The sequence below is a fragment of the Salvelinus sp. IW2-2015 genome, linkage group LG1 (genome assembly GCF_002910315.2).
Source record: "Salvelinus sp. IW2-2015 linkage group LG1, ASM291031v2, whole genome shotgun sequence".
Taxonomy (NCBI): domain Eukaryota; kingdom Metazoa; phylum Chordata; class Actinopteri; order Salmoniformes; family Salmonidae; genus Salvelinus; species Salvelinus sp. IW2-2015.
Window position 1 is genome coordinate 34,592,448 of NC_036838.1, and position 26,449 is coordinate 34,618,896.

The 26,449-nt window shown below is 42.0% G+C and overlaps 1 protein-coding gene across 2 annotated transcripts; it reads right to left on the bottom strand.

Moving 5' to 3' along the window:
- Nucleotides 1-1,231: 1,231 nt before the first annotated feature.
- Nucleotides 1,232-23,630, bottom strand: LOC111966296 (la-related protein 4). Of its 2 annotated transcripts, XM_023990817.2 has the most exons (17): nucleotides 23,215-23,630; nucleotides 17,045-17,186; nucleotides 16,527-16,688; nucleotides 16,171-16,246; nucleotides 15,599-15,735; nucleotides 12,936-13,039; nucleotides 12,694-12,804; nucleotides 10,912-10,965; nucleotides 9,707-9,925; nucleotides 8,865-8,971; nucleotides 8,321-8,362; nucleotides 7,568-7,813; nucleotides 7,152-7,203; nucleotides 6,882-7,052; nucleotides 6,003-6,130; nucleotides 5,707-5,893; nucleotides 1,232-5,540 (listed from the first exon to the last, which is right to left on the bottom strand). In XM_023990817.2, exons 1-17 carry the CDS (start codon nucleotides 23,314-23,316, stop codon nucleotides 5,157-5,159), a joined length of 2,424 nt encoding a protein of 807 aa, XP_023846585.1. In that variant the 5' UTR covers nucleotides 23,317-23,630; the 3' UTR covers nucleotides 1,232-5,156. The 2 variants fall into 2 exon arrangements, with proteins under 2 accessions (XP_023846585.1, XP_023846593.1); XM_023990825.2 differs by lacking the exon at nucleotides 8,321-8,362.
- Nucleotides 23,631-26,449: the final 2,819 nt, after the last annotated feature.

A 26,449-nucleotide genomic window follows, 5' to 3' on the forward strand; every position in this document is an offset into this window, starting at 1 on the left:
GGGATCTTTTATTTTAGATCATGAAACATGCGACCAACACTTTACGTTGAATTTATATTTTTGTTCAGTGTAGATAACATTGGGATGGTCTGTCTGGCTGGCTGCGACTGCCTTAGTGATGAAAACATTTTCTAAGGGAATAAAAAATATAGTAATATAAAGTAATATACAACAAATATTTTTATTCATAGTCATTTCCTATTGATGTCTACCCAATGTGGACCTGCAGAGACAATGGAATATTTCCAATGTTTTGGCAGTTGAATGTTCACTATATTTGGCTTTGAAATTTCCATTAAATTCTAAAATAATTGTAATGTGATAACGCATTTAATGTAAAATAAAACATTGAAAACCATAATTTTTTTTAGAATCAAACCGAATCCGAACCAATTTCAAAAAGCACTAATCGCTCCGCACTATCAGTGACTGACATGAGAAACTGCTGATGCACAACCAATGTTGTGTATATTCTACTACTCTAAATCTCAACAGTAAATTGAGACCCTGAGTGACAACTGCATTTTTTTATGAATTGGTCCGGGGCCCCCTAAGCAACTGCTTGTCAGTTATGCCTGGAGCTGGCCCTGTAGCTATCCAACAGATGGCACCAAATCTGTCACAAAAATCATATATTTTCTTTGCTATATTTGTACACTACAATCTTATTTCCACAGCAGCCATTCAAGAGTATTATATGAGAACAAGCCAGTTTGTCTCACCTACATGGAATTCAAGATCCAAAGAATGGGAGGTCAACTCACTGCCTTGGCATTTGTTGGTGATTGAACCAGTGTGACCTTCAGCCCTCAGTGTTGAAGGAGTCCAAGGATGAGTCCGAAATGGAAACCTATAGAAATACTTAGTTTTTCCCCCAGAGGGAAATTCAGTTGTGGCAAGTCCGATAAGTTTTGTACCAGCATCAGTGAATTATTTTAATTAACATTTAATTTGTGACATGTTTATCTTCTATATACACATTACCTTGCAAAGTATTTGTAGCTGTCGTGTGAATGTTGCGCTTATGTCTTACAGTATCTTTCTCTCATCTCTTGATTTTCAAAAGGTTAAGACCGGAGTCTGTAACCTGATGACACAGTATGAGAGTAGGGCCCTAAGGAACAGGGTGACATTTGGGACAAACACCAAGCAAAAAATGTATATTTTTGGACTTTACTCATGCAATGACAAAACAATATTGCCAAACTAGTTTGATTCAGTAAATACAATGCAGTGTTTAAAATGTTTATTCTCGTACATGTTTGCAATGACACATTCACGACAGTAAACCGGTATGTATATATTCCTGCTCAAACCAGCCAACATCCTTCACCTTTTCACTGGTTTTCAAAAGAGCTGTTATGTTGAAGCAGCGTATTACAATTTCAGCATTGTCATGCGAGGCGCTTACATTTGTGACACAGCATACACACAAAAGTTTAATAACGTATACATTTTGAGTATGAGCCATGTATTTTTGTCTGTCCACTAAACCAACAACCTGCCTTGTTCCAAATTAAAGTGTTCATGTTACTTTTACTTTGCAGAGAAGGAAAACCTCAACACTGAGAAGGCACTGGAATTTTAGTTAGGCCTGAAAATTATTTTTTAGGACATGAAGATAGGGGACTGTCAAAGTAGGACTGGTGAAGAGTCAAACACGCACCCTGAAACATCTTAACACAGACGTTCGGTACAAGACCACAGAACTACTGAGCACGGCACAAACATTTAAAATACACGGACAGGCGAAAATCATTGCAAGCACAGGACCCAGAACAACTATATCAAAAAGGCCAAAACATGTACTTTATTTTCTTTAACTTTTGATCAGACATCTACTAAATCAGTAATTCAGTGTCTCACACCCCACTTATCTGTTACTATGTCACCTGCACCCCCTAAAAACACATGTCCCAGTTGCGAAATGCTAGAACAATCAACAGTAAAATAGAAAAAAACTATTCCTGAAATAACTTCAGGAAGCCTGCGAAAAAAACATTTTTAGACATCTAAAATTATTTTACACATGGGAGATTTAAAAACAAAAGTTAGTGCATTTAATTCCACAACACCACTACCTGCTCGTAGTTTGGCCATTAAATGGATGTAAAAATATAAAAATCAGAACAGGCCCAGTGATTACATAGATAACATGTTACTGCACTGCTAGCACCCAGGCAATGCACTGAATTCTCACTTTAGCCAAGTCTCAAATCAGATATTGTATACTCAACTATTACATCAAACATTTAAGGGGGGAAAAAAGCCACACAAAAAAATGATACATTAGTTACAATACATTTAAAAATGTCAAACTGCAGAACTCTCAAAACATTTAATCTAAATGTGCTCACTAATACAGCAGATCAGAAAGAGAAAATTAAATCGAAACAGTCATCTAACACAACCCAGACTAAAGACTAGCCTGCTAGGCGCAAAATCGGTACAAGAACATTCAGACCACTTATGAAAAGTGGCCTCGTCTCAAACAGGACTACATTCATCAAGCCATGACTGGCCAATCCTGTTTCAGCAACATTTCATCTCCACTTCCCACACAGATTTGAGCAAGTTCCCAAAATTGTATTTTTGCTTGCTTGACTTTGGTCCAGATGTTCAATCCAGTCATACAAAACTCATAATTCAGCCTTTTGTGTAAGAGCATTGAGAGAACAGATATTAAGATTGATGCCCCCCACATCTAGTCAACTCTAACATTTTATTTCAAGACATCACTCTAAAGAAGGGGTTCTTAAACTTTCTCAGCCCGGGACCCAAATTAGATCGTGTTTTTCTGGTACCCACGCTCATGAAAAGATGCACCCTTTTGGGGGCCCTAAGCATAATTAGGTTAGGTGAGAACTAATTTACCAATCTAAAAAGTGTTTGCTGACATGGCTAAGAGTGACTGAAAAGGGAAAAACTGCTTATGCACACCCAAATGTCTAAATTGTACCTTCTGTAATCTACTATTCTAACTCTAAACAGTAAATTGAGACCACCTGAGTTCCTAAAATGTTTTACAAAATAAAATACAAATAAGTGACATGTCGCGACCCACATGTGAACGACAAAACGCTCTAAAGTTTCCTTTTAGCGATCAATGGACATGTACAGAAATCAAACATAATTGGATATGTATTAAAATATTCAAATCTAAGAGAAAATCAAATTGAAATGTACGAGGAAAAATAACAATCTAATCCTGACGCAATCAGCCTACCGAAAGCGCATACAGTGATCGACGTCATTAGCACTCCACCCAAAAGTCTCCAGAAAACTTGTTTTGGGACCGAGGCACCATTTCATTTTAACTTGAGAAAATATGTTCCTCATACGCTAGGAACGTGTTTTCTGTACTCAAATGCTAGCCAGCTAGCTAATATTTAGGGAAACAATGTTTGGCTAGTGTTGTTAACCCGTTTGCAATCCCCTTAGCGTTGCTTGGTAGCTACAGCCATCAGTTGTGTTGTCATACTTAACCTACTCCACCGTTCGAAGAACGCATACTATCATTTTAATATAGCGCGGGAAAAGGGCATGACACCAGACAGACATTTAACATGTCTGGTGTTAACATGACGCTTTCGGGAAATCCATGATTAGGACTATGATCAGAATACTAAAACAGAATGAACTATTAAGTCTAGACACGGCCTTAAGAGAACATGATAATTGAGTGTTCACTTGCTTCAGAATTCAGGCCTATTTTTGCCATTTTAAATGAGCAAGTTGGAATACATCGAATACAAGAGACCAGTTTCATGCTTGGGATACCATTGCACTAAATCTGCCATTACTACTCTGAAATACCATCTAGCCTACTCTACATGATACAACCAACCAAAATGCATGAAAGACTACCCGGGAGCCTGTTGCACAGATATGGTAATAAAGCATGTTCAACTGACCAGATATCTGGGGTGGAAGGTTTCTATTGGATTTTCAAGAAATAAAATAAAAGTATGTCAATGCATTTGACCACGTAGGTTGGGGAATACAATAGTAAAGATAAATACAATAGGTACGCATCTATGCAAGCCACAAAAAAAAAAAAAAAATGCTCTTCTTAAATGGTTATGTACCAAACTGTAGAATTCATGAAACGCCAGCCAGTTACCATACACCATTAGTGTCTAGGATGCGAGTGTCTCAATAACTGAACGCCTAAACTAAGGGAAGACTACTCCCTCTATGAGCCTTGACCCATGACAAACAGCCAAACATTTAACCATCTGTATGGAAGTGTGAGTAAATTAAGATAAAAATAACAATTCAGTTACAGTCTGACTATACAAACACTTCCCCAAATTTGCACTGCTCAAGTATTCATGCACTATTATTGTAAAGTTTTCAATGTTGTACTTATGCAAGGGTGGACCAAAATGTTCCGTCAACCATGAAAAGAAATGCATCGATTTTAATTCACATTTCCGCACTAGTAAAAAAAAAATTTCCAGACTAAAAGCAGACACGTCTAAGACGGTTTCTTCACCTAAATGAATGTTAAGCTTGACTTGACAGGCTTCCAGAACAACTCCTGAACCATGTGGCCATCTTTTGCTTCCAACCTCCATAAAAGCACATTTCCACACAGTTAATGAACAATACCTTACTAACCCCCCCCCCCCCTCAATATCATTTTTTATAAGGAAGTAGTATCAACTCAAAGATGTGGATATCCACCGTTATGACATCTTTTGCTTTGTTGCATATAAACCAGATATGCTAAAAGCTCACCTGTTGTTTCTTATTTTGCAACTACTGGTATTTGAGATACAAGGCTTTACTTACCATACATTTGTCCCCCCTCCCTCAAACCCCACTTTCACATAAAAATACAATTCATAGATTTAACGGAGGGCCCATTCTTCAAGCTAACCAAGGTGAGGCCGCATGTCAGCATCACACTGTTCTTTCAAACAAGTCCATCAGTTTGTGTTGTGACACTCATGTTCACCCCCACTTAAAATGATTACCGCTTTCAGTGTTTTCCCAAACAAAGGTCGGTGTGTGTCCGACTGAGCTCCAGGAGGGTCTTCTAGATTAAGAACGCACATGTTCTTTCATCCAATAATATATATTCATATATTTCTGTCTTTACATATATAGATCTGTTTGTTTTCCTGTTAGTCTGTTGGTTGTGGTTTAAACTACTTCGGCGACCGGGGTGGAATGTTCTGTTCCTTCCCACTCCGTCTAGCCCAGCCGTGGGGGGAGATCCGTCGTCTCATAGAGGCACCCCGCTGCTGATCCCGGTACTTTAGGCCCATCCCTCCGGATCGGGCAGGGCCGTTACCCGAACGGTATGTGCCCAGGGGGTCACGAATGGGCAGGCCTTCTCCAGACCCCTCAAGTTTCTCTGGCCTATCGCCATTGCTGCTGCTGGAGGCGGCAGGCTCGTCTGCCTTGTTAACCCGAAGCTCCTGCAGGGGTTGGCTGGCAGAGGTGATGGGAGAGTTGGGGGGGGTGCTGGGGGCCGGGAGCTGGGTGGCTGGCCGCTTGCACATCTCAGCATAGCTCAGCTTCCTTGGCTCCTGGTTGGATGGTGAAATACAGACAGGAAACAGAATAGGGGGAGGAGAGAAAGAATAGGCAGAACAGCTTTTCGTTTACCTCTTTTTAACCAGATATGTTAACTGAAATTATATCCAATGCATTATCTATCTAGTGAAATCAGCCAGGTAGTGAGTGAAGTCTTACCGGTGCGGTAGAAGGGGCAGCGGGGACTGGTGTTGTCGTGGAGATGGACTGACTGCTGGTGAGGATAGGGGTGGGTTTGGTAGCAGCGGCGGGCTGTGATGGGGTTGGCAAAGAAGAGGGTGGTGTGGGGGTTCTAGCAGCCTCCCTTAGGACATGAGGCTCAGGCTTCTCCACCGGGTGAGCAACACTGCACAGACAGAAGAAAATATTTCTATTAAGGTTTATTTACAACATTTAAATATCTTAAAAATCCCTACAGCACATCTTTGTGACCGTTAACCAGAGGAAGACTATACCTTGGAACAGGGGGCTCCACAACTAGAGGGGTGGGGGGTTTGAGGGCTGGCATGACAGGACTGGGCGCGCTCACAGTTTCCTCCTGGGTACTAACAGGAGGGGCCACAGACTCCTTATTCACCTCAGGCTGGAAATGAGATGGGACAGTTGACTTGGAGGGGAAAAAAACATGGCATTTGGTTGAGACCACAATGAGAGAGTGATTACATTTTAGTCATTTAGGTGACGTGCTTATACAGAGCGACACCACAGGAGCACATTAGGGTTCAAATCAAATTGTATTTGTTACATGCACCGAATACAACAGGTGTAGTAGACCTTAGTGAAATTCTTAGATACAAGCCCTTAACCAACAATGGAGTTAAGAATTTTTTTTTGAAAAAAAGAAAAAAACAAATAAAGAGCAGCAGTAAAATAAGTAGCAAGGCTATATACAGGGGTACCAGTTGATACAGAGTCAATGTGCGGGGGCACAGGTTAGTTGAGGTAATATGTACATGTAGCTAGAGTTAAAGCGACTATGCATAGATAAGAGTACCAGCAATGCAAATAGTCTGGGTAACCATTTGTTTAGATGTTCAGGATGGCTTGGGGGGGTAGAAGCTGTTAAGAAGCCTTTTGGACCTAGACTTGGCCCTCTGGTACCGGATAAGTGCCTTGCTCAAGAGCATAGACAATTTCACCTAGTCGGCTCAAGATTAAAACCAGCAAACTTTCATTACTGGCCCAACGCTCTTAACCACTAGGCTACCTGCCGGATGTAAGAGTTGGGGTTAAGTGGCCTGACCAGGAAAAACAATTATAACCAGTTAGTAAGCCTATTTGTTTGTGTCAAGAAGAAAAAAACTAAGAGCAATAGCGTTAGAGTTTCTCCTTACTTTGTCACTGGTCACCACCTTAACACCCCACACCACGTCAGACATGCGCGTCTCCAGCACGGGCTCTTCTCCCTGCATGCTGACCGCACACCCAGGCAACGGAGGGAAGTTGGAGGTTGCCAAGTCAAACTTGGGCTGCGGAACCTTAACCTCGCTCAGAGGGATGGGCCTCTGTAAACCCACACAAGAAACATGTTTTTAGCTTCAATCCAACTGCACTTAGGGTGTAGAATAAACGTGACAGAAGTGGAAATGAAAAACTTAACTGACCATGAGCCGCTCGTCCTCTCTCCTTCTGCGCATCCCTCGGTAGCTGCCTCTCCTACAAACATTATCACCAAGATGAGCATAAGAAGCCAAAGAGTAAAAGGCATTGTTGCTGTTCTGGGAAGGCTTTGTATGGCCAAAAAAGACATGTTTGAACCCTCAGATCTCATAATCTTACAGCTCATCGGGTCAAGTGTATAGACGAGTGACTTTGGGGGGGGGTAGAAAAGAGTTTGAGCGAAAGAAAGGGAGGAGAGTGAAACCCAAAAGTCTTCATCCTACAACTTGGAAGTACCTCTATGCGCATTGATTTGTCATCATAGGGTCAAAGCAATCTGGTAAAGCCCAACTGTGATATGATAGCATTTCCTGTATGAGCAGGTTGTGGGTGTGTCCATTCATTGTCTGTGGAGACTGACCTGCTTCTGCCAGCAATGCCCAGGTCACCGTTAGAACTCCCCTCTGAAGCCAGTGGGAGGGTGTCCCTGAGGCAGTAAGAGGTGAGAGCAGCGCCAGGTTCAGGGGTGCTAACCAGGGGAGCCCCAGTCATGCGGGGTGGCTGAGGGCTGGAGGGGCCAGACAGGCCATCCACCAGGAGTGGTACGGGGGTCACAGATGGAGGTAGGGTTTCGTCACATGGCTGGGGCTGGCTCTTCACATGGTTCCTGAAGAAGGGAATCAGTCATAACTGGATCTCATTCCCAACAGGCATAACTACTAGCTATCATTCAGTCTAAAAATACAATAACTTGATCACAAAACAGCTAGAGATGTTCCAGTAAGAATCATGCAGATATGGAGAGGATAAGGACATTAAACATTAAGATGGTGAATATTTTAACTATGCTACTGTATAGAATACTAAGGGAAGGGTTTTTGTTTGCTAAGCACAAGCTGATGTTAATGAACTTTCTGCATCTTGTAGTCAAAGTGCAAACTTTAATTTAATCCCTGAGCTCTCGGTTTCATATACCGTCATTTGTGAGTTACGCTAGCTTTCTCAAATATCAGTTGAGGGTTGCCACAGTTCAAGGACACTACACTGTAGCATTAAAATGGATAGTTCCAAGTTGCATTATCTAGCTTGCTAACGTGCATGTTTTAGAATGAGAATGGATGAAATGGAGGCAGGGGGAGCATCAACTGATAACGTGATTGATAACTGTTTATACCTGAAGGCATTGATAACATTCTTTCTGGAATAGAGGGGGACACTGTGGGACAGGGGGAAGTAAAAGGCAACAAGTTATTCATGACAGCAGACCCCAAAAAACAACAAATATAATTTGTCTTATTTCGTTCAGGAACATAAATATGAATCATATATGTACTAAATCACATTGTCTGCTCAATTACAACAACCACCCCAGTGCTAGTCAACCCGGCTTTTTTTATTTAAAAAGAATGTATCTAAATTTGTAAGGCTGTGGAGGAATTCAAATGGTCCGCTTTTGATGGCCAAACACCTGTTTGAACCCTCAGATCTCATAATCTTAACGCTCATCGGGTCAAGTGTAAAGACTAGTGACTTTGGGGCGCAAGAGAGAGTTGGTAAGAAAAGTAGGAGGGAGGGAGGAGAAAGAAACCCAAAAGCCTTCATCTCACAGCTTGAAGCACCTCTATGCGCATCAATTTGTCATCATTGGGTCAAAGCCATTTGATAAAGGATCAAGTTGAAGCCGGATGGGGGTTCTTGCCCTGAGAGAAAACACCTACCGGTTGCTGTTGAAGGGCGATCGTCCGAGGCCCAGGGGACTGGTGCCAGTCTTGTAGTTCCCAGGGGTGCTGAAGCCATTCACAAAGCCACTGTTGGGGAACGGGGCCTGGATGAAAGAGAGAAGAAAACAAAATTGCCAACCACGATCACTCAGTGTAGCCAGTCAATGACAAAGGTTAATCACCTCAGATATGCCACAGCTCTTACAGGAACAGCTGATCCTGACAGTGCTACATTACTAAATGTCATGACCACTCGGACCCCAGATTGAAAGGTTAAGGGTGTGTGTGTTACAGCTGACACATGGTATTCATACAAGTCTGAACAGGACAAGTGGCTTGTCTCCCAGCCTGAAACCCCTCTATGCACTTTGACCTGTCATCACTGGGTCACATGTCTTTATTTTAAGAAAGGAGCCACTTGCTGAAAACTGGACTCAATTTAATCTCTTTGTTCAGAGCTGAGTAGCTACAGGTAAACCAACACCATTGTTCCCATGATAAGCAACCGCCACACTCTCCATTACATGATCTGGATGGGCTGGTCATCCTAGGCATGAACAGAACTTATAACCAAGTGTAACACAATATAAGTTAGTCACTTTACCCCAATGTACAAATTACCTCGCTACCCCCTGTATATAGCCTCGGTATTCTTATGTAATTCTATTGTGTTCATTTTTATTTCAGGAAATATTTTCTAAACTCCGTTTCTTGAACTGCATTATTGGCTAAGAACTCGTAAGTAAGCATTTCACTGTAAGGTTTACTACACCTGTTGTATTCGGCACATGGGACAAATAAAATTTGATTTGAACAGGGAACCACAATCTGGGCCTTACCAGTGGGGTCTCGAAGTAAGGGGCAGGCGATGGGTTCCAGGTGGGGGGCACCAGGGGGTAGAGAGGGTACTGCTGCTGGGGGCTGAACACCTGCTGCATGTAGAGGTGTGTAGAGGTGTACTGGGACTGAGACTGGCCCTGCTGGCTGTACACACTGGAGTCCAGTACGCTACGGTAGCCATTCTTTGCAAAGAATGTGTTGATGGCCTTGATACGAGCCTGGACAGAGGAAAAGAGAGCGAGAGATAGACAGGTGGGGAAGGGAGATGTGTGCGTGTGTAGAGGAATGCAAAGAGGGTGGGAATGGAGTACGAACACATGACATGTTAGCACACATTAATACTCAGTACAACATGCAGTCCATTGAATAAACAAATTCAAGATTAAAATACGCTTCACGTGATTGTGTCCCCACTGCCATTTACAGAGAGAAGGAAATGGAAGCTATGCTCCTTGTTCCCCTCAGAACTCAATCATTAGGTTAGTCACACTGTGCTGACAGAGTGAGGAAGAGGTGGAGGGGGGGATGAAAAAAAAGGGAGAAAAGGTCAGAGGAGGAGACGAGAGAGATTTAGAGAGCCGAACAGGAGTCCTACACAGTCAGAGTGCTCCTGGGTCCTTGCAAGCACAATAATGATCAACACTGTGGGCTTCACTTTTGCCAGAGTTTAATGCATTAAGCTACTTGATCTAGAGCACTAAATCAAATTTTCTAAGGTCAATGGATGACTTTGAAATTCACATTGTCAGTCGCTCTTAAATTAAGTAGGATCAAAAATAACTACTACTAAAGAGTTGTTGAATGAAATGTGGACAATGTCATAACTTCTTGAATGTGGGAGGTGGAATTCAGACTAATAGAACAGAGGGAGAGAGAAATTGCTTGCAGTCTGTCTGGCCTCACCTTCCTTATCGGATCCTTATGCAGGCACAAACTCAAGGTGACCTTGCTGTAGTATAGCCACAGCTCAGCCACAAGCTCCCAGCAATGAGACAGCAACCCCCTCTAAAACTCACTGACTTGACCTCATAAAAGCTGACTGCAGAACAGTGAGGGAGGTACAGTACTGCATTCCCAACTCCTATCAGCTGATATCAGAGCTGTACAATTGACTTATGTTACGCATTGCCTCCCCTTGACTAAATGAAATCTGATCAAAGAAAAGCATGTCTTACGTGAGAAAAGAAATGTAAAATGTACTAACCATGATGGGTTTTCCCTGAAATATTTTCACTTCTTCCCTTAGATATCTGTGGGCCTGAGGAATGAGAAGCGAGAATGAAAGTACATTTACAGTTGAGTAATTTAGCAGACGCTCTTATCTAGAGTGACTTAACTAATGAGTGCATACATTTTCTCCCCACAAAACGCAAAAAAAACAATGTGAACTTATTTTCACTGACTACGGATAGTTGTGAATAGGGCTGGGAATGGCCAGGGACATCACGATACTTGTGTCGATACGCTATGTATCAATTCTATATGCACTGTGATTCTATATTGCGATTTTACGTTCCAAACATTTCACTCTGGTCTGCTGCAGGGAGACAAGCGAGAGCATGAGAAAATTAGTTTTGATCACTCATGGAAATAAAGTGCTGAAAACATGTTGGCACACTATTTCAAAACTAGACGACGATATAGGATGAAAAACACCAGTGTTTCAGCACAGGTAGTGCTGACAGGTGTGATAGAAAAGTACACATTTACCTGATATTAAGAGTTTGCAATTAATACTTAACAAATAGTCTGTATTTATGGTCTCCACTTTAGTTCCCTGCAGCTAATCTAGGTGTATGGTCACTAGAGATGGCTTGAGCTGACAAATGAGTTAAAGACTGCATTGCATAGACAAGATGTGGTGGGTGTAACCGAGAGATAGCCAGGAGGAGTTTAGAGCAATTCCTCATGGTCTCTAAATCGTTCTTCCATCTGGGAAACTAAGCCAGGGTGGGGTTAAGACAACAACCCACGTGCAGGTAACAGAATGAACCCAGAGTGGCTTATAATGCCCATTGATCTACATGGGGGGGGGGGGGGGGAACCAACCATGACTGAGCATTGATTAGTCAGATATAAATAAAAAACATCCTCTCACTGTCAACTGCATTTATTTTCAGCAAACTTGTCATTTGTAAATATTTGTATGAACATAAGATTCAGACGTGACTAACAGAAATTGAATAATGTGTCCCTGAACAAAGGGGCGGGGTCAAAAGTCAGTCAGTATCTGGTGTGGCCACTAGCTGCATTAAGTACTGCAGTGCATCTCCTCATGGACTGCACCAGATTTGCCAGTTCTTTGCTGTGAGATGTTACCCCAACACTTCAACCAAGGCACCTGCAAGTTGCCGGACATTTCTGGGGGGGGGGGGGATGGCCCTAGCGCAGATGAGCAGGGACCCTGGGCGTATATCTTTTGGTGTTTTTCAGAGTCAGTAGAAAGGCCTCGTGTCCTTAGGTTTCATAATTGTGACCTTAATTGCCTACCGTCTGTAAGCTGTTAGTGTCTTAACGACCGTTCCACAGGTGCATGCATTGTTTATGGTTCATTCAACAGAACAAGCACGGGAAAGTGTTTAAACCCTTTACAATGAAGAGCTGTGAAGTTAGATTTTTATGAATTATCTTTGAAAGACAGGGTCCTGGAAAAAGGGGACGTTTCTTTTTTTGCTGATATATATTTTTGCTGATATATATATATATATATATATCTCTTAGTACTTAGCATTTGTGTAAAGGTTTATGGGGCGGGGGGGGTCGACCAGCCTCATTATTGCAGTAATTAACTGATATTAAATAAAGATAATTGTATGAAGAAATTACCAAATCTCTCAGTACTGAATTCCCACGACACTAGCACTAGCTAACGCTACCTAGCAACAACAACGATACTGGAGTTAAAGTACTGATATGATCCACAATACTATTGGGATATGTAACTATCGATTTTCCCCCATCACTAGTTAAGAATGTGAAACGCTACCTGCTGTGCATCAGTGTCCGACCGGAACGTGATGTACCAGTTGTTGTTGGCCGCAAATTCAACACTAAGCACTTCGGGGCAGTTTTCATTCTTAAAGAGGGTCTCCACTTCCTGAAGGAAAAGGAAATAGAGGGAAGATGAGGGTTTACAGTTCTACAACTAAATAATCATATTTGTCACATGTAATGAGCTAATGTCTACAAAGGTTAATTGTAAAAACATGAATTCTCCCATTTGCCTACCTCCACCGGTGTTGTCTCGGGCACCTCCCTCAGAATGATGATGCAGCGCTTGTGGTTGGGCCGAACCTTTTTCCCACTCTCGTCAACTTGTACCATGGGCGAGGCTGAAACCACACATCAACCAGGGGTCTCATTAACGCAGGAATTTGCATTTTTCAAGCCGGAAAGGAAAAGTCAAACGCAGAAAAAATAAATACAGTTAGGGTTCACGCCAAATCATGAATGCAAAGGGACTCATTTCGCACTTCATACAATTGCAATGGAGTTGCACTTCTCCACCCGGATGAAAAATCTTTATTCTCGTCATTGGATCACCAGCACTCTGATGTGAAGGCTATTTTTCTCCAGTACCGTTTCTTAGGTAGCCAGTTAAAATGCAAGATTAATGTTCTGCTTGAAGTTAGGAAAATATAGCTGGCTGCATTCTATGATAAACATTAGAAATATGATAGCCATGCATCATTTTTGCAATAAACACCTTGCTTTTTAATTCTAAGACAATTTGGCAGCAGACTTCTGAAAGCTAATGCGACCCCTGAACAACATGTCAACAGAAATATCATCCACTAAGAGTTACTAGAACCTTTCCCAATAATGACACTGGACCATTTTCTCTCCTTTGAGTTTGCTCCCGAAGCCAGGTTCATGGCATACCTACCCAAAGTGCTTGAAAATCCATCATTTAAGTTTAACTTGCAACTAGATCAAGAAATTCCAAATGCAATTTCCTCACCTACTTAATGCTACTCCCATTACAGTGGCTTGTGAAAGTATTCACCCCCCTCTGCATTTTTCCTATTTTGCTGCCTTACAACCTGGAATTAAAATAGGGGGGGGGGTTCTATCATTTGATGTACTCAACATGCCTACCACTTTGAAGATGCAAAATATGTTTGTTTAACAAGAAAAAGAAAACAAACTTGTGTGCATAACTATTCACCCCCCCAAAGTCAATACTTTGTAGAGCCACGTTTTGCAGCAATTACAGCTGCAGGTCTCTTGGGGTGTCTCTAAGCTTAGCACATCTAGCCACTGGGATTTTTGCCCATTCTTCAAGACAAAAATGCTCCAGCTCCTTCAAGTTGGATGGGTTCTGCAGGTGTACAGCAATCTTTAAGTCATACCACAGATTCTCAATTGGATTGAGGTCTGGGCTTTGACTATGCCATTCCAAGCAATTTAAATGTTTCCCCTTAAAACCACTCGAGTGTCGCTTTAGCAGTATGCTTAGGGTCATTTTACTGCTGGAAAGTGAACCTCCAGCCCAGTCTCAAATCTCTGGAAGACTGAAACAGGTTTCCCTCAAGAACTCCCCTGTATTTAGCGCCATCCATCATTCCTTCAATTCTGACCAGTTTCCAAATGCCAATGAAAAACATCCCCACAGCATGATGCTGCCACCACCATGCTTCACTGTGGGGATGATATTCTCAGGGGGATGAGAAGTGTTGGGTTTGCCCTAGACATTGTGTTTTCCTTGATGGCCAAAAAGTTCAATTTTAGTCTCATCTGACCAGAGTACCTTCTTCCATATGTTTGGGGAGTCTCCCATATGCTTTTTGGCGAACACCAAACATGTTTGCTTATTTCTCTCTAAGCAATGGCTTTTTTCTGTCCACTCTTCCGTAAAGCCCAGCTCTGTGGAGTGTACAGCTTAAAGTGGTCCTATGGACAGATACTCCAATCTCCGCTGTGGAGCTTTGCAGCTCCTTCAGGATTATCTTTTGTCTTTTTGTTCCCCCGCTGATTAATGCGCTTCTTGCCTGGTCCATGAGTTTGTGGGCGGCCCTCTAGGCAGGTTTGTTGTGGTGCATATTCTTTCCATGTTTTAATAATGGATTTAAAATGGTGCTCCGTGTGATGGCCAAAGTTGCAGATATTTTTTTATAACCCAACCCTGATCTGTACTTCTCCACAACTTTGTCCCTGACCTGTTTAGAGAGCTCCTTGGTCTTCATGGTACCGCTTGCTTGGTGGTGCCCCTTGCTTTGTGGTGTTGCAGACTCTGGGGCTTTTCAGAAGAGGTGTATATATACACTGAGATTGAGACACTTATATAAAGTCCACCTGTGTGCAATCTAACTAATGTGACTTCTGAAGGTAATTGATTGCACCAGATCTTATTTAGGGGCTTCAAAGCAAAGTAGGTGAATACATATGCACACACCCCTTCCCGTTTTTTTTATTTTTATTTTAAACAAGTTATTTTTTWATTTCACTTCCCCAATTTGGACTATTTTGTGTATGTCTGTTTAATAAAATCCAAATAAAAAGCTATTTAAATTACAGGTTGTAATGCAACAAAATAGAAAAAACACCAAGGGGGATGAATACTTTTGCAAGGCACTACTACCTTGTTGTTTTAAGTTTGACTACCACAATTGGCATTATCATCTCTATACAATTATAAATTAATCTACTGGTGGCGTTACAGCCATCACATTGTTACTTCTACCACTAATCTCATTCCCAGCCGTGTATCAACAACATCTGGTAAGAGCCTTTACAACTTGTATGCTAAGTGTTCTTAGGCTGGCTAAAAATCCTGAAATCTGAGCTTGTTTCAGACCATTCTTGTAGCAGGCTACAGCTATAAGCCTATCCAGACAGGCTATTTCCTCAGTTCTCCCCACTCCCACAGGGTTAAAGACGTGGGTTTGTACCTCGTAGCACCTCCAGAATCAGGTCCATGTCAGTGGTAAGGACCTTGACGCCCTCCATGCTGGCGATGGTCCAGATGGGGACAAACTGGTCACTGTCCATCTGGGACATAAGGTACAAGTCCTTGGACAGATTCTCTCTGAAGAGAGACAGCAACACGGCATGAGAAACCAACAAGTCATGTCTGTTACAGCCTATGGGGCACGAAGATATCAAAATCACACATTCATATGTCCATGTTTCTTTTCCTYGTTCCCCTCAGATCTCATAATCTCACAGCCATTAGGTCAGTCGCACTGTGCTGACGGAACTAGGGGGAGAGAGAGGAAGAGGTGTAGCAGGAAAGTTAGAGTGAATAGATTGAGAGATATGAAGAGGATAGCCCTCCAGTCACAGCGCTCCTGGGTCCTTCCAAGCGTGATGCTGATCATCACCGGGGGTACAAATCCAAGGTCTACTCGATACACTACCACACCATGTAGAATTTCTGAGTTAAAATTAGACATTTCAATTCTGACTATTTAAGTTATAACAACCATCTGAAATAGGCTCTCAAAAGCAGTTACACACTCACCTGGAGAAGCAGAACTCCAGCTGCTTCTTCAGAGACTCTCTCATGCTCACCTCTGAGAGGGGCTGCTTTTCCTCCACTGCACAAACAATTTCAGATCAAAATTCATGTTTGACTCTAGGCTGCAATGCTACAAGTACCAGCCCTTGTGCATAGGAAAAGTTTGCCAAAGCCTTACATCTCGGATCGTTACTATTGCTAATCGTTATAAAATTAATTGATGTAACACTCAATGACAATACTTGGTTTAAGGCAAAACTGAGAAACGTAATGTATTTAATTCCCTCAATGCCAGATCAAGGCTTGGCATCTCAAAAGCATCTGACCCAGAGGGAGCTGACCAAAGGACTGCTACTGACCTGCTGACCCAGTCACATGGTCATAGAGGGGGTACCCCAGCTCAGGGGGGTCCATGCCGTTCACTACACCCTCTGTGGGTGCAGGGGCACTGCTGTCCGAGGAGGGGTCTGAGTACCCCGTGCCATACCCCTTAGCCCCAGTAGGAGGGACCTCTGAGTAACCTGGGAGGAAGAGGGGAGAGTCATGTGGTTGATAAGAATGGAGAAAGAGACTGTCAAGGTTGAACCAGGGAGGCTATGTAATCCAGACTCATAACAGAGCTTGGTTTTCAGTGCCTCCACAGAGCAGGGTTAGGATGATCTCAGGCCTTGATTAATAGTCCTTCCAAAAAGGGCCATTGTGCCCTCTGAACTCTGCAAATCAAAAGCCTAAAACCACGTGATTTACACTACGTGTACAGAATTTGAGAGAGAAATCTGTTCAAGCTATTGCTCATCTGGTGACAGATCTATGAAGGCCTGTGTATGCATGTAGTGGTGAAATAAAAACTCCAGGGTGCATTTAAATTGGCCCGCACCCTCAGTGACATCAGCAGTGTTAGGGGTCATCTGGAGCAAGTAGGGGCCCTCGATGCCCTCATCTGGGACTTGGCTCTGGGGCGCAGAGATCTCCTGCCAGACTTTGGCATTGGGGTTCAGGCCTGCTCCCTTTGTGGTTACCTGTGTGATGAAATGCACAAACTCCTTAAGGCTGCTGTAGGTGTCCGGCAAAGTCAAAACATCTATTTAGAGCACATACATTCAGATTCCAAAGTTGCATCATTTAAGACATTCAATGCTGTCTGTCAAACACATCATATACCATTAACAAACATAATCAGCCGTAGGCTACGCAAGTCTATTTGGAGTGAAGCATTACGAATGCATAATTTTCAAATGTTCCACATAAAAACACATTCCAAGGTTTATAGGTAATCATTTTACTATTAGAACAGGGAATGCAATTATTATTATTTATTTTTTATAAATAAATTGTCCAGCTATTGAATGGACTAAATTTAGAGGCATTATATGTCCTGCCAGCCAGGACTACACAGGTTCTTGTTCTTTAAGATTCTGAAAACAATTGCGACATGTAGCCTACTAGCTACAACTCCATTTAACAAGTTTGATACTTTGCATGCTCACCAATGATCTAAAGCATAACGTTATTCCCCGATTGCAACTATTGATAAACGGTAGTGTGTATTGACAGGAATGCAACGCCATTGCCAACGGTGGCTTCCTAAAGCCAAAAATTGTTCCAGACGAACTTTGGACTAGACTGGATCCCTATACAGACCAAACATTTCCTCCCAATGTTGTACTGACTCGCTAACTAACCGTTTCAATTGATGTAGCCAGCTAATCTAAGACGGTCCTCACTTAAAATATAAAAACAATGTACAATGGGTGGAACTCGACAACATAGTTCAATTCACAATAGGACAAATACCAAAAGTGCAAACTGTGAGAGCATGCTACAGTGAAGGAGCTTTCATTGGTTATGGTAATGTTAGACTCCGACCTCTCCACAAATCACATGTACCGACACACTTCGTCAGAGATGGAAGAGGAAGTGAGACACCCAACTCGCAGTTTTTTTCCCCTGGTTCAATAAACTAAGCAGATCAGACCCGGCTGCTATCACATTGGTGTCGAGGCGAGTCACTCCCTTAAACCGACCACCGATGGTAAACGGCGTGAGTGAACTCATTTAGCCACCATCTTTGACTTTGTGCATCACCTCTCATTCACACATTCATCTCCAACAAAGACAGTCTCTCAATTGGTCGAAGCGTCACTTAAATCAAAACGCTCGTGCAACTCTTCCGCTACCCACCCTCTGCCGATAGAACGATGGATGAGCACGTTGACAGGCATACATGCCGCTCCAGCAACATGCTGGAGGTTGACCGATTATGATTTTAACGCCGATACCGATTATTGGAGGACCCCAAAAATTATCTGCCTATTTTTTTAATACATAATGACAATTACAATAATACTGAATGAACAGTTATTTTAACTTAATACATAAATAAAATCTATTTAGTCTCAAATAAATAATGAAACATGCTCAATTTGGTTTAAAGAATGCTAAAACAGTGTTGGAGAAGTAAAAGTGCAATATGTGCCATGTAAAAAAGCTAACGTTTAAGTTCCTTGCTAAGAACATATGAAAGCTGGTGGTTCAATATTCCCAGTTCTTCAATATTCCCAGTTAAGAAGTTTAGGTTGTAGTTATTATAGGAATTATGACGCGTCGACTATTTCTCTCTATACCACTTGTATTTCATATACCTTTGACTATCGGATGTTCTTATAAGCACTTTTAGTATTGCCAGCCTCATCTCGGGATTAGATAGCGCTGTTTATGACTTCAAGCCTGCGCATCAAGCATTGCTAAGAGCTTCTGGCAAACGCAGTAAAGTACTGTTTGAATGAATGCGTACGAGCCTGCTGCTGCCTAACACCGCTCAGTCAGACTGCTCTATCAAATCATAGACTTAATATAATAAACAGAAATAAGCCTTGTCATTAATATGGTCAAATCCAGAAACAACTTTTATTCTTTCAGTGAAATACGGAACCGTTCCGTATTTTATCAAACGGGTGGCAACCCTAGGTATAAATATTGCTGTTACATTGCACAACCTTCAATGTTCTGTATAATTCTGACAAATTAGTTCACAGTTCGCAAAGAGCCAGGCAGCCCAAACTGTTGCATATACCCTGACTCTGCATGCAATGAACGCAAGAGAAGTGATAATTTCACCTGTTAATATTGCCTGTTAACATGAATTTCTTTAGCTAAATATGCAGGGTCAAAATAAATATATACCCGTGTATTGATTTTAAGAAAGGCATTGATGTTTATGGTTAGGGACATTTGCGCAACGACTGTGCTTTCTTTCGCGATTGCGCTTTAGTTAAATCATCCCCCGTTTGGCGAAGTAGGCTGTGATTCGATGATAAATTCAGGCACCACATTGATTATATGCAACGCAGGACATGCTAGTTAACCTAGTAATATCAACCATGTGTAGTTAACTGGCGATTATGTGAAGAATGTTTTTTTATTTTTTATAAGATGAGTTTAATGCTAGCTAGAAACTTACCTTGGCTCCTTGCTGCCACGCAGTTTCCTCGTGGAATGCAATGTAATCGGCATACAAAAATGCAGATCGTTATGAAACCTTGAAATCGTCCCTAATTAATCGGTCGACCTCTAGTATACGCTGCAGATTTATAATCCAAAGAACATAAAATAACAATCACTGTAGAGCAACCAGGAATAACATAAGTACCTATTTTACAGCATTGGCAGAAACTAGTCTCAGAGCAAAATGTATTTTATGATACTAAGATCCGTGCCACTCCATTTAGTATGATATGTTAGGTTACATTTAATTTGCCTACCAATTTAATAGAGCTCGCCACCTTGTAGTCATAAAACCGGGAAATGTTACCTCATTCACGGGGAAAGAATAGGGTTTGGGATAAATACCAAAAATAAGGTCTGAGGTTTACACAGGCTTAGGAGATCTTATGCGTTTTGTTCTATGAGCTAAACGTTATGTTAACTGACTGAGATGAATTATTTATTACAAAAATGCTTCAAATTCACAAAAATTGACATCAGCTGGGCAAATTCTCATAGAACAAAATGTATAAGATCTCATGAGGCTGTTTACCAAAGGCCTTATTTTTGGCATTTAGCCCAAAACCCTACAAAACCATTTCACCATTGGCTTTGTCCAATGAACAATGGCGGAGTTGGTGCCTACAAAAGGATGCCATTACTATTGCTCTATAGCGGTCATGCAATATAATACGCATTGTAGGACTTACAGTATGTTACGAATTGAAATGCGTACAATGTGTTACGAATTTGCAATACGTATGAAATTAATTCCCATTTGCTGTTGGTAGTGTTAGCTAGGTGGCTAATGCTAACGTTAGCTAAGTTTAGGGTTGGAAGGTTTGGCTAACATACTATGTCCTTGCAAAGAAGCTAAAAAGTAGTARGTACTTGGAGTTGCAAATTAGCTAAAATGCTGAAGTTGTCCATAACACCCGATCAAATTATCAAAATGTATTTATAAAGCCCTTTTGAAAATCAGCCGATGCCACAAAGTGCTATACAGAAATCCAGCCACCAAACAATGCAGATGTAGAAGCACGGTGGCTAGGAAAGCAACCTCTGGGTTGCTAGACGTTAGCGTTATACACCCACCCAGCTTTAGTTTTTTTCCTTAAGTAACCTATCGTCTTATCGAACGTAATATATAATACTAAACAGGTCAAATAATGTAAGCTAATGTAACATACTAAAGGAAGGGAAAAATTTAATAACAATGGTTTGTTCTGAGACCAGGCTGCGGAGAAGGTCAGGAAAGCAAAGATGCCACATAAATAGCATCAGTTATGTCAGAGGGCATCAAAACATGATTGAGGGAAGGGTTGAACCAATGATTTATACGCCATTGGGTTAAACAGAATCCTGGTCTGAGAAAGTAGGCCACGTCTGACTGTGAGCCACAATTCTTAGCCCGCGGAGAGCCAACACAAGTCTTCAGGTCTTAGACAAGGTTACTCAACACAGGAATGTGGTTCACTGAACGACCTCAATCACCACACCCGCATATGACCCTCTCGCAGAGTCGCGGTACCAACTAGGTTTTAAAAAACCTGGGTCTCCTGCATTTCACAAGACTTTTAGCTCAGGGAGCCAACAACTCTTTTAGGTCTCAGGCAAAGTTAATCATCACACGAGTGAGGTTCACCGAACCACTTCCATTTTAATATAAGAAAACAATTGGTCCAACTGAAATTGTACATCCACTGTCAACCTAACCCCCCCCAAAAGACAGGTTTTGGAGATGTGTGGGATGCTGCCACACTGGGCACCCGGGGAGTTGAGCAAGGCACTTCACCCACCACAAGGGAACAGCAGCAGGTAAGTGCATCTAGGATTTGATATCAACAACCCTCTGGTTGCCAGGTTATTTCCGCCACACTTCTTCCGTCCACTACACGACCTGCCTAAGACAAATTCAAAATACAATGAGTATATTTTTGCTAGCAATTCAGACAATGGGTGACATTGAAAGGGGGATACCTCATCAGTTGTTCAACTGATATGTGTCTTCCGCATTTAACCCAACCCCTCTGAATCAGAGGTGCGGGGGCTGCCTTAATCAAAATCCACGTAATCAGCACCTGTTGAACCCCTTTGTTTTGGGTTGGTGATACCTTACCCAAGTACTGAAATTGTAATTGTTCTCACTCCTGGTCCATGATATTGTCAAACATACATATTATTATTTATTTTTTACAGATAAGTTAAATATCCCAGTGCCATAGTGAAAAAACTTCAACCTACTGGGTTTCTTGGAGTAAGTATGATTACTTGGCCTTAAGTTATTTAACAGCCCAGAGGTGTACTGTCAGGAAAACTGTCTGGCCTTAGGAATAAGCAACGRCAGAAGTGGAAGATTAGCATAGGGGCTAACTACTGAATGCATGACTATCAATCTACCTCAATGAGGCTTGGCGAATAGATGTGAAATGCAAAACAGTATCGGCAATAAAACTTTACAGGGTAGCGGAACATCTCAGCCTATATACACATACTGTAATTGTCATTATTTTCTACGTACGAGCTTGTTCCTCCTAAGGTTTCTTCCTCCCCAACATTCTGGCCACTTTCTAGTAGGTTTAGGCCTAGTAGGTTTTGTAAACTAAACATTACACCAATCAAGAATCAGTTTCACCTTCCCCCAATGGGTGAGGGTATCGTTGAACCTTCAACCTCCACCACCGAAATTGTACATTAGCTAGAGTAAGATACTACCGTCATGAAACGATTATGCAAGAAACCAACCTGGTCTAACACGTCTAAACTAACGTTACTGTTTGCATGAAACATGTTGTAAATTAACATAAGCCAACAGTCGCAAGCTAACGTTACCAAACTAAGTTAGTTGTACCATCGTCTTTGGCTGTACCTACTGGCTAGTTTGAAGACCTTGCCTACTGCCTCCTACCCAGGCACCACCAACGAGCTAACATGAATTAGCTAACGTTTGCTAACCATGTTAGCTAGCAACAGTCAACTAAGCAAGCTACTGTACCTAGCTTAGTTAACGTTAGATGGGTTACACAAAATACGTTACACTCGGTCTTTGGTTACACAACGACGTTACAGTAGCGTTTTATTGGATGAAATGTAGGTACATGAAACGACTAAGTTAAGGCTAACGATACCGCCAGGTGTTTGCTAGCTCGACTAGCTACAAAACGAGGTATTAGTAACGCGGCTAAGCGAGTTACAACATTGGATCTAACACGTTAGTTAAAGTTGAACTAGTCGACCTACTAGGCTTGTTAACGTTAGTTTGTCTACAAAAAAAACAGTTAGCTAACGTTAGTTACCATAAAGTGTACTTAGAGGTTATACGCCAGGCGGGCAACTAAGAAACACGCGGCAGAACCTGCCAAGGCAAGTGTCGGTCAACCGCAGACTGTTTTATGGAATTGCAGTAATGTTAGCGCAACATGATGATTAGCTTCAAGTTAATGTCACGACAAGTACAATGAAATGTCTTTCTTGCAAGGTCTAAAAGTCAACAATGCAGTAATCAATGGGGGACTTGAAATATTTGGGGGGGGGGGGACAAGTTAGCACAAGGCCCAAACTTACCATTCCGCCTTGATCTTTCGATATTATCTCCCCTTGCTCACGTTCGTCCGATCCCGACTTGACCTCCTTCTGCTGTAGCGCCAGACACTGTTCCGAACTCATCCGGACCGCCCCTGACAATCCAATCCCACCCCCACTCGTCCCCCTAACTCTTCACCAGTCCCCCCCAAGTGAAAGCAATCACTCGCTGCTCAACTTGCGACGTTTTGTAACGGATTGCAATCAATGGAGCAAATGGCACAATAAAAAGGTAATAGAATAATCAATCGTCTAGTATTTATTGGTTACAAACCAAATCGTTCTCATGGCGGCATAACGTTACACCTTTCGAAGTTTAGCTAAGCGCCGCTGACAATTCTCCGCGTGTTGATCCAACAGACAACTTGACCTTGTCTCTAGTGGGTCTCATGCTGCTTTCATAACCAATTGGGATGGTGGTAATGACCAGTTGTAAATACGAGTTAGATGCATTCATGTGTTTTGACTCATTGAAACGTTGATTGACTAATGGCAAACAAACTGTGTCAATCATAAACTATAAGTACAGCTATCATGCTGTGTAAACTAATTATAGTCACAGAGTTTCTAAACCCAGAGGTGCTACATCGGGAGACTTCTGGGAACTCTTGTGAAACAGACCAAGCAGACCAGGGTCGGATTTGAGAAGTCTGAGAGAATGGACAAATTCTTTCTTAGTTGTTCATTTTTGCCAAATCTAAAGGCACAACCTAGATTCGAGCCACTATCTTTTAAGTAGTTGAACATGTTATTATTCCAACCTCGTGCAAGTGACAAACTGACGCATTTGAATTGATCAAAAACAACTTTATAGCGAAGGAGTGCTTTTGATTTGACGGCTTGCGCAGTGTGGCGCGAGACKGCCTTAGATCTGATGAAGTGTTTCTGCACATATGAGTTTAGCTAGCCAACGTCACCATGACGTCGCCTACAAGCTTGATCTGGGATTTCTATTGGAGAAGCAGTTTCTGTCTAACTTCATACTGTAGTGTCTTTGTTATAGTGTTCAAACTCCATATGAATAGATTGTTTTTTCTAAATAATGTTTTGTTGCATTTAACTGCCGAAAATGCTGTTAGAGGTAATTTCCTTAGTAGGTGATGTCAGAGTTCAGCATGTGAGAGAAGTTGGAGTTCAGTGATAGACGAGTTTCCCACTAGTAGTCCTAATTACCAGTTGGCGGGCCATTCAACTGTTTTCTTACCAGTCAGATGTGGTAAATTTCTCCTTCCCACTTGGTTATGAACGCAGAATCACCGCGACCCGCGTCCTGGGCCAGGCAGGAACTGCCCAGGGAAAGCCTGCTCTCTTTCAATTGGCTCCTGAGTCATCATGGGTAACTGCTTTCCACTGGGCAGCTGTTGAACACAGTGTATGGGGGAGGGCGAATATGGTGTACCAAACCTGCCATAATTAGATGCACACAAATACATGATTAAATAAAGGCACACAAATAGATAAACAAATGCACACATAAATAGATCAAATCAAATTTTATTGGTCACATACACATATTTAGCAGATGTTATTGTGGGTATAGCAAAATGCTTGTGTTCCTAGCTCCAACAGTGCAGTAGTATCTATCAATTCCCAACAATACACACAAATCTAAAAGTAAAATAATGGAATTAAGAAGTATATAAATATTAGATTGAGCAATGTCAGAGTGGCATTGACTAAAATATAGAATACAGTATATACATATGAGATGAGTAAAGCAGTATGTAAACATTATTTAAACATTATTAAAGTGGCCAGTGATTCCAAGTCTATGTATATAGGGCAGCAGCCTCTAGTGATGGCTATTTAACAGTCTGATGGCCTTGAGATAGAAGCTGTTTTTTAGTCTCTCGGTCCCAGCTTTGATGCACCTGTACTGACCTGGATTATAGGGGGGTGAACAGGCTGTGGCTTCGGTGGTWGGCTGTGGCTCGGGTGGTTGATGTCCTTGATGATCTTTTTGTCCTTCCTGTGACATCGGGTGCTGTAGGTGTGCTGGAGGGCAGGTAGTTTGCTCCCGGTTATGCGTTGGGCAGACCGCACCACCCTCTGGAGAGGCCTGCGGTTGCGGGCGGTGCAGTTGCCGTACCAGGTGGTGATACAGCCCGACAGGATGCTCTCAATTGTGCATCTGTAAAATGTATTTAGCCTCCTGAGGTTGAAGAGGCGCTGTTGCACCTTCTTCACCACACTGTCTGTGTGGGTGGACCATTTCAGATCGTCAGTGATGTGTACGCCGAAGAACTTGAAGCTTTCCACTTTTTCCACTGCGGTCCCGTCGATGTGGATATGGGCGTGCTCCCTCTGTTGTTTCCTTAAGTATACGATCATCTCCATTTTTTGTTGACATTGAGTGAGAGGTTATTTTCCTGGCACCACTCTCCCAGGGTCCTGACCTCCTCCCTGTAGGCTGTCTCGTCATTGTTGGTAATCAGGCCTACTGATCGTCAGGCTTACTATCGTATGCAAACTTGATGGTTGGAGGCATGCATGGCCACGCAGTCATGGGTGAACAGTGAGTACAGGAGGGGGCTGAGCACACACCCTTGTGGGGCCCCTGTGTTGAGGATCAGCGAAGTGAAGGTGTTGTTTCCTACCTTCACCACCTGGGGATGGCCCGTCTGGAAGTCCAGTACCCAGTTGCACAGGGCGGGGTTCAGACCAGTGGTGTAAAGTACTTAAGTAGTACTTTAAAGTATTTTTACTGAAGTCGTTTTTTGGGGTATCTGTACTTACTTTTTATATTTTTGACAACTTTTACTTCACTACATTCCTAAAGAAAAAATATATATTTTTACATCATACATTTTCCCTGACAACCCAAAGTACTCGTTACATTTTGAATACTTAGCAGGACAGGGAAATTGTGAAATTGACACACTTATCAAGAGAACACGTGGTCATCCCTACTGCCCATGGTCTGGTGGACTCACTAAACACAAATGCATCTTTTGTAAATAATGTCTGAAAAACAAGAAAATGGTGCTGTCTGCTTTGCTTAATATAAGGAATTTGAAATGATTTATACTTTTACTTCCACTTTTGATACTTAAGTATATTTTAGCAATTACAAGTATATTTAAAACCAAATACTTTTAGACTTTTACTCAAGTACTATTTTACAGTACTATTTTACTGGGTGACTTTCACTTTTACTTGAGTAACTTTCTATTAGGGTATCTATACTTTTACTCAAGTATTACAGTTGGGTACTCTT